Genomic DNA, 8,127 nt, shown 5'->3' on the forward strand with positions numbered 1-8,127 from the left:
GGGCGGTAATTCAGTGGAGAGTCCTTTAGACCTGATTTGTGGACCGGAATGACCCTCCCAACCTTCCAGTCATCCGGTAGCATTCCTGTTGAAAGTGATTGTGAATAGAATATTAATAAAAGATATATGGCTGAAGTGTGTTTGGTGTTTTTCATTATTTTAACTGGGCTCCAGGGCCCAGTCAAGTTGCTGGCTGCAACTTTTAGCCCTGGAGACCGTCCAGTATTCTGGTAAATAAATATGAATTGAATTTTGTAAGATTGCACAGTACGCGTGCGTTTACAGCAAGTGGAACTGCTTGTATACTGATGTCTGCAAAAGGAACCCATTAATAATTGCTGCAAGTTCGTCTTCATTGTTTGTGTCTCCTCTAGATGTCTGTGCATACAGGTCGGATTCCTCATGGCCAGAATTTAGTTTTCAAACGTCATATATAGATAAGGTAACCACGATTTGTCATTAATTCGCAATCTAGCAGGGCACCGGCTGGCGACGGCGAGGTCGGCATACGGCCTCGACCCTATGTTGGCAGCCAAAGCTCGGCCGGTGTGAAGCCAATCACCAATCCCGTCCTCGGCCCAACCTTGTTTGCCAAGCTAGGGCCAAGGTCGGCCAGGCCGGCTACCGACTTTGGCCCAACATAGGGCCGAGGTCGTTTTTTCAGTTGGGTGAAGCAGGCGTTAAGCCGTTGCTAATCGCTAAAAGGGAACACTGAATTCCTATACGTCAGCAGTGCCTGTACAAAAAACGGCGTGAGTTCGGGCCCCACGTCGGGCCCGAACCCACGACCCTGAGATTAAGAGTCTCAGAACGACTCGCGAGCCATCGTCGGTGCCAGGTAGTGCTTTTCAAACGTTCCTGCTGCGAGGGCGTGGGTTCAAGGACAGGTGATATAGATGCTCCAGCCTGGACTTAATGACACACCTTTAATACTTGAACTCAGGGCTGAAATAGAACAAAATGGCTGAAAATTCTGCAGTGCGACACACAAGGCGCAAAACAGCATAGGCTGCTGCACACGCACGCTGCTTTAGCCAAATACAAGCCTAGTTTGCTGGCCACGGAGATTCGGTAGCAAGGCTGCACACTAACACTAAGCGAGGTGGACTCGCACTATCATTTAATGAACTGTAGCACGTGGCACCATCTACCTGGTGTCAAAGCCTGTTTAGCACTATTCTTCAAAGGGTGAAAATTTCTGAGGCCAAGTTTGAAGCTCAGTTACGGCGCATACAAAGAAATCTGAAAATTTTGTTGGTACTAGAGCAATGCGCAACTTTTTATGCGTCGAAACCAGAAAGGGATTTGAAAGTAATTCCCGATATTTTCGGAAGTAATTGCAATTTAATGTCATTACGGTTTGAAAGCAGTAATTTGTAATGTAATTTAATTACTTCTGACAGATTTGTAGAAAAGTAATTGGTGATTTAATTGATTACTTTCAAAAGTAATTCTGTCATGTACGTACCGGATATGCAGTGCGCCCCAGCTAATTTGGACCGATATATTGAAAAAATCCTTAGCGTTCTTCAGAACGGAAATGGCGTGGATATTATTAGGCTTTATCTAAAGTTACAGCACTATATTTTTTTTGCTCGTCCTATTTCCATAATTAGTCCAGATAAATTAATTAACTTTTTAAATATCGCTTGAAACGTTCAGGGTCGATAGGAAGGTTGTGGAGCTCCACAAATATTGTCCAACCCATGCACTTCCAACGAGATAGACTTAGCGGGGCCGTTTTTGTTAGGGAAAAATGAAAGCCCGCGGAGTTTAAAAAATACTACCTGACAGCGGGCTGTGTGTGCCCGAATGCGCCGCGATTACAGAGCTCTAATCCGTGCTTTGCAAAAAACATCACTCGCTTCGCGCCTTTCGTGCTGCCCAAGACAGACCTTCGCGTTGTGCTGGGTTCAAAGATAAGTGCCCGTGGCATCGGGCGGCAGTTGAAAGATAGCGCGGCTCCCGTTTCTGCGGCGATAACTGCGCTCTTAAGCTAGCGGAATGCATGCGGAGGAACAATGAAAATCTCGTGAGTTCGAATTCGCGAACAAGACACCAACAAGCGAAGACGTATTATAACAAGCTTGATAACGTGGTGTGAATTACGCTGAAAAACGGGAGCCGCACTTAATTTCAACTGCCGCCCTAAGCCACGGGCGCTCATCTTAGAACCAAGGAAAACGCGAAGGTCTGTCACTGTGAAAGGCGCGAAGCTAGTTATGTTCTTTACAAAGCACGGATTACAGCGCTGTAAACGCGGCGCATTCGGGCGCACAGAGCGCGCCGTCACGTCGCATTTTTCAAACTCCGCGTGCTTTCGTTTTTCCCGAATAAAAACGGCCTCGCCAAGTCTACCTCGTTGGAAGTGCCTGGGTTGGACAACATTTGTGGATCTCCACAACTTTCGTATTGACGCCTGAACGTTTCAAGATATATTTAAAAAGTTAATTTATTTATCTCGACTAATTATTCAAATAGGAGGAACGAAGCAATGGTACTCTAACTTTAGATAAACCTTACAACACCCACGCGATTTGAGTTCTGAAGAACGCTTAGTTTTTTATAAATATTAGTCCAAGTTAGCTGGGACACCCTGCATATCAGTCGCCTTGTATATCAGTAGCCGCGGTGGCTCAGGGGTTATCGTGCTCGGCTGCTGACCCGAAAGACGCGGGTTCCATCCCGGCCGCGGCATTCAAATTTCGATGGAGGCGAAATTCTAGAGGCCCGTGTACTGTGCGATGTCAATGCACGGTAAAGAACTCAGGTGGTTGAAATTTCCGGAGTCCTTCACTACGGCGTTTCTCTTAGCATGAGTCACTTTGGGACGTTAAACCCCATAAACCTAAACCAAACGGAGCACCGGATATGTAATCAAAATACCGAATATATGCGAAAAACGTTATCTGAACATTCCAATATACTCATGTGCATTTTAACTGTGATCTGTAATAGGCAATAAACAGGTTCTTAACCTTCCTTTCATTTTTGTTATCTAATGCTTCCGCTCTGCAAATGGGAAAGAGATGAGTGAGTCACCTGTTGGTAAAAACTGCTCATCACTCAGACATCACTCATCCCATCACTCTCCTGCTGAAGAGATATTGAGTTGTTACCAAAATAACACGAAGCATACTTCACGCTTTTACTTTTCTGACGCGTTGCGCAGAGAAAGCAAGAAAATTTCTTGGGTTGTGCATGACCGCACCTGTGACATTTGCTAGTACTGGCACAAAGCACCTTCTAATTTCTAGCAGATCAAGAGCGATATGAATTTTATCGCCCAAGCATGCTCGGCCGATTTGTTTTGGCCGTGGCTGTACAGCTCGAATTCGGCTGGTGGGCATGAAGAATAACTTTGTGCTTTTTCGAATAGGTAATTTTTTTTACGAAGGTGCCATGAAAATTTAATATACATTTGTAATTAAAGCATGCACAATATTGTGATACGAAACATCCAGATGAAGACAATTTCTTTTATAGGTAACTGTGCGGAGCTCCCTGAATAAAGCGACCGCACCACCTAAGCTGTAAAGCTGCGACCGTTAGCGCTGCGGAGCTTTCATTCACATTTTTTTTTCTTACGTTAAAATAGGATTAGGGGGACCATATTCTTGCCTAAGACTCATCTGGAGCCTATGTAAGTACGCTACTGGAAAATAGTGAGTTGTTAAAATGCGCTGGAAGCTCTAAATCCTGCGCCGCCGCCGCCGCCGCCTACAAAATTGTTTTTTGAGGAAAGGAAATGGCGCAGTAACTGTCTCACATCTCGGTACACTCTTAGAACTAAAGGAGTGCAGAGGAGTGCCCAGAACACACTTTGGAGGAGTATTCGCTTGTCCCATATCCCACTCCTTTTAGCAGAATAAAATTACTCCCTCTGGACAAAGAGTGATTGAACACCTACTCATGGAGCACTGTCCTACTCCTACAATAGAGTACAGGCACTCCTCCGAGGGAGTAAAGCTACCACATTGAAGCAGCATCCTATTACTTTTTCAGGTGGAGTTCCAGGACTCCGTTCGTTAAGAGTGACTGTACTCCTTCAAGGAGTATCAGCCCAGGTGTTATTTTACTCCTTCGAAAGGAGTTTCACGTGTTTTCAGTGTATCCTACCAATTTTCTTATTTTACATATTCTTCAGAGCAAGTTAGTCATATCTTTTGCAGGATCCACCTGCTCTACATCTACAAAAGAGTAATGAGCAAAATGGAATATGATCTTTGAGCAGAATAATTTTTGCTCATACGACTACTTTATGGCTACAATACAGTTTGCACATTAGTATGGTGCTCAGTCTGTGTTGGGAATAACAATGCTTCAATAAATAGTGCCACAAATGTACAACACTGATAACGTTTTATTTTTCACTCATTGCTGCGATTGTTGTGGCTGCGCGAAACACACTCGGGAGGCGCTCGCTGGGATCAAGCCCCATTAGCGTTTCAAGAAGCAGACAGGTCCTATTTGCTTTTGGGGTGTACTTGACATTAAATGCCCAGAACACCGTCAAAAGCAAAGCGAACCCATCTACCAAATCCACCGCAGTGAGCTGTAATCGCTCAAAGGAAACCAGGACGCTAGATGATGCTGCAGCTTCCTCGGCTGAGTTAAGGACCTTCGGGTATATATGCATTTCTCCAGGTGCCTGCAAATATGAATGACAATAATGCAAGTAGGGGTGAAATTCAATGCCCTTTTCATATCATCCTGCATATAACCACATGAAAAAGGAATGCAACTAGAATGTAGTGATCGTGTGCGTCATGTTGCCACTAATGTGTACCTAAGGCAGTAACATATTGTGACCAAGTGCAGACACCTTTCATTGCAAACCTTTATTCACAGCTACAATTTTATAAAGCTCAATACAATTATCACTGCACTAGTCCTTTCAAAAGCTGCGTGCAAGTAAAAGAAGCACATATTTACCAAATGAAAATTGCAACATGAGCAAGCTCTTCTGCAAGTATCAACATGATCAGCCTGACTACGCCTACTGCAGGGCAAAGGCCTCTCCCATGTATCACCAATTAACCCTGTCCTTTGCCAGCTGCGGCCACCATATCCCCGCAAACTCCTTAATCTCATCCGCCCACCTAACTTTCTGCCGCCCCCTGCTACGCTTACCATCTCTTGGAATCCACTCCGTTATCCTTAAGGACCAGCGATTATCTTGCCTTTGCATTACATGCCCTGCCCAAGCACATTTCAACTAGGATGTCAATCCTCTTGATTTCAACTAGGATGTCATTAACGCGCGTTTGTTCCCTCACCCACTCCGCCCTGTTCCGATCTCTTAACGTTACACCTATCATTTTTTTTCCATAGCTCGTTGTGTTGTCCTTAACTTAAGCTGAACCCTCTTCGTTAGCCTCCACGTTTCTGCTCCATAGGTGACTACCAGTAAGACACAAGTGCTGCATACTTTTCTCTTGAGGGATATTGGAAAACTGCCATTCATGATCTGAGAGAACCTGCCATATTCGCTCCACCCCATTCATATTCTGCTAGTTATTTCCCTCTCATGATCCGAACCAGCGGTCACTACCTGCCCTAAGTAAATGCATTCCCTTATCACTTCCAGTCATTGCTAAAACCACACCTATTGTGCATGATGGTTCCTTGTCACATAATACATTGTGCAATTTAAAATGTATAATAACCTTGAATCTGAAAAACACTTTAACCAATGACAGTTTTCTCGCTGAAGAGAAATGGCTGTTGTAGTTTCTCTTTCTCAGATACCGTTAACTGAATTTCATGCTCTAAAAATTGTGAAGGAAAAATTATAAATTTTCATCTTAAAGGTACAGAGAACAAATTTCAGTTGCACATTTTTTTTCTTTTCAATGATGCATAAGGCATTACTATCCATGGATAACCACACAGCATTTGCCTATGACTGCTGAATAATTTGTAATTAAATATCTCCTCTCTCCTGCTTCACTTTTAAAAATTGAGCAATGGCATTGCCATCAAAGACCAGTATAAGCCAGGTGAGGCATGAGGAAAACTGCAATATAATTGCTGCTTCTTCATTCATTGTGATTCCAACTCTTAAGGCGGGCTGGCTTTAGCATAGCAACTAATTAAAACGATGAAGTAGCGATTCATAGCTTTTTTTGTGCCTTCCATGACCTATACTCAACACTGATGCAATAGCAATTGCTATGCTATTGAAACTGAAACAGGCAAGAAAAGAAACCTGATTGTAATTATTTATTAATCACAGGCGAATACCATGCAACAATTCTATGCATACGAATTCCCAGCATGTCGCTACAAAGAACACACATAACCAAACATTTGTTTATACTCATTTAAGGTAATACTACTTCCCACGCAAGAACACGACAGCGGTGCGTAAAGTTATTGCTTTCATAGTAATTAAATCTATCAAATGGCAAATTAGACAAACCATGTCTGCTCTTTATAAGTATGCAATACTGACATTGGTTGACACTAGCATTTGGCATGAACGAGAACTGTGATTACTTTGCACATCATGTGCCAGTTCATACCATTATGCACAGTTTAGATATGCAAATGTAATATGTAACTCCTATGACTGCCACACTAGTGCACTGCAAGCCAATGAAGCTGCCTGGCATTTGCAATGTGCTCACTACTTTTACGCAACACTGATCACTTCAGTATATCTGCGCCGTCCTGTTAGACGGCCACGGGATAGCTATAATTAAGGCTACTTTATGTGATGGAAACCAATGACTAGACAACAAAGATGAAAAGCCTCAACCACTGTCCTGGTGCTGGGATGTCTAATAAGAGCCCAGAAAGACTCGGTATCAATATGCCAAACCCTCTGCATAACATTACCCTGTGCGAAAATACCCCACCCCACCCTAGCTTAATTTCTGTCCACGTGCAGAAGACACTGGGAGACCATGTGCAGCATGCGATCTGGGCATGAGAACTTGCTACAAGTGAATCATTTGTAATCAAGTTACTGGGCCCTTACTTAAGCCAGAAACTCAAGCACTCATCAGAGCAATCCTATAAGGAAAAAAATGTGAACCACCAAGAATATTCCACTGCACAAAAAACCAGGTTACATTTATACGTCACTATTATGAAACATTAAGTGTTAGAAGCAAAAAAGCAGGTGCATACCAGCTGAGCAATGATTGCAGCAGGGCTTTCCTTGACTAGTCGTGGTATAGTCATCAAGACTTCTGCAGCATAGTGATCTGCAGCAAAAAAAAGGAACTTAACAATATACGTGGACCGCATGCAAACGGTACAAATCTTGACATGGCTGAAAGAAAGTATTGAGTGATGAGCCACAATGCTGAAAACCACACAGAGCTCCCTCTTCATGGCTAGGTATGGCAAGCTCCATTGGCATGGATCATTTGGAAATCTATCAAAACAAACAGCGAAGGACATGTAGTTAACCCCTCAAAACAGATGCTTCCAAGGCTCACTGCACCTGTTATATTACCCTAAATATTGCAATCAAGCTGCCCGTGTACTGTTCTGTCAGTGTAATATTGTGGTCGACGATTCCCATGGGCTCAAGATTACACGCGCATCCAAATTTACTCTAAACTATCACAGATCCAGATTACAATAGCAACAGGCATATGTAGTCACCTGGCAGCCTCCCAGGAAGAGTGCAGTGGAAACTGCCTACGCATGCTGAACACAGTTGCTATTTGTGGATTTTTCCCCCATATTACAAGCTCTCAAGTTGGGGCGTGTAGCCTTTAGTTGAGTATAAATGTTGTCCTATGTTTTCCCTGCATAGCTGATGAGACTGACGAGGATTTTTGAGGGATTGCATGTCATAACACGTTTTCCTTTTGTCAATAACCAAAATCTGCGTATAATTTCTTGCCATCCTTTTTGAAAGACATTTGTTGTTTGCCTCTGGCATTCGATGCAATATTTTAGGCTGCTAGAGAAAGTGGAACTTTGAACAGGTGGTCATTTTGAGCATTCTTCTTGCCTCCTCACGAACAACGTTGAGCATTTAACCTTCACGACCTCTATTTGTGCTCCTTCAGACACTTGCGCGGCTTTTCATGAGGCATTTCCTTGCATTTTCAGTTTATGTCAATAAAAGTGGCCACACACAGATGCACGATGAGGATGAATAAA

General features: G+C 43.3%; 1 protein-coding gene across 1 annotated transcript; it reads right to left on the bottom strand.

The window, feature by feature from the left end:
- Nucleotides 1-4,363: 4,363 nt before the first annotated feature.
- On the bottom strand, nucleotides 4,364-7,191 carry LOC149357760 (uncharacterized). The gene is made up of 2 exons (XM_089576662.1): nucleotides 7,138-7,191; nucleotides 4,364-4,651 (listed from the first exon to the last, which is right to left on the bottom strand). The coding sequence occupies exons 1-2, from the start codon at nucleotides 7,189-7,191 to the stop codon at nucleotides 4,364-4,366; spliced, it is 342 nt and encodes a 113-aa protein (XP_089432788.1).
- Nucleotides 7,192-8,127: the final 936 nt, after the last annotated feature.

The sequence above is a fragment of the Amblyomma mixtum genome, chromosome 3 (genome assembly GCF_055824585.1).
Source record: "Amblyomma mixtum isolate Tamu chromosome 3, ASM5582458v1, whole genome shotgun sequence".
Classification (NCBI taxonomy): Eukaryota; Metazoa; Arthropoda; class Arachnida; order Ixodida; family Ixodidae; genus Amblyomma; species Amblyomma mixtum.

Excerpts from the sequence above, each read along its gene's own strand:
- LOC149357760 (XM_089576662.1), bottom strand. The coding sequence starts at position 7,191 with ATGACTATACCACGACTAGTCAAGGAAAGCCCTGCTGCAATCATTGCT. Across the intron at positions 4,652-7,137 it reads CTGCAATCATTGCTCAGCTG|GCACCTGGAGAAATGCATAT; the intron begins GTATGCACCTGC and ends TCATATTTGCAG.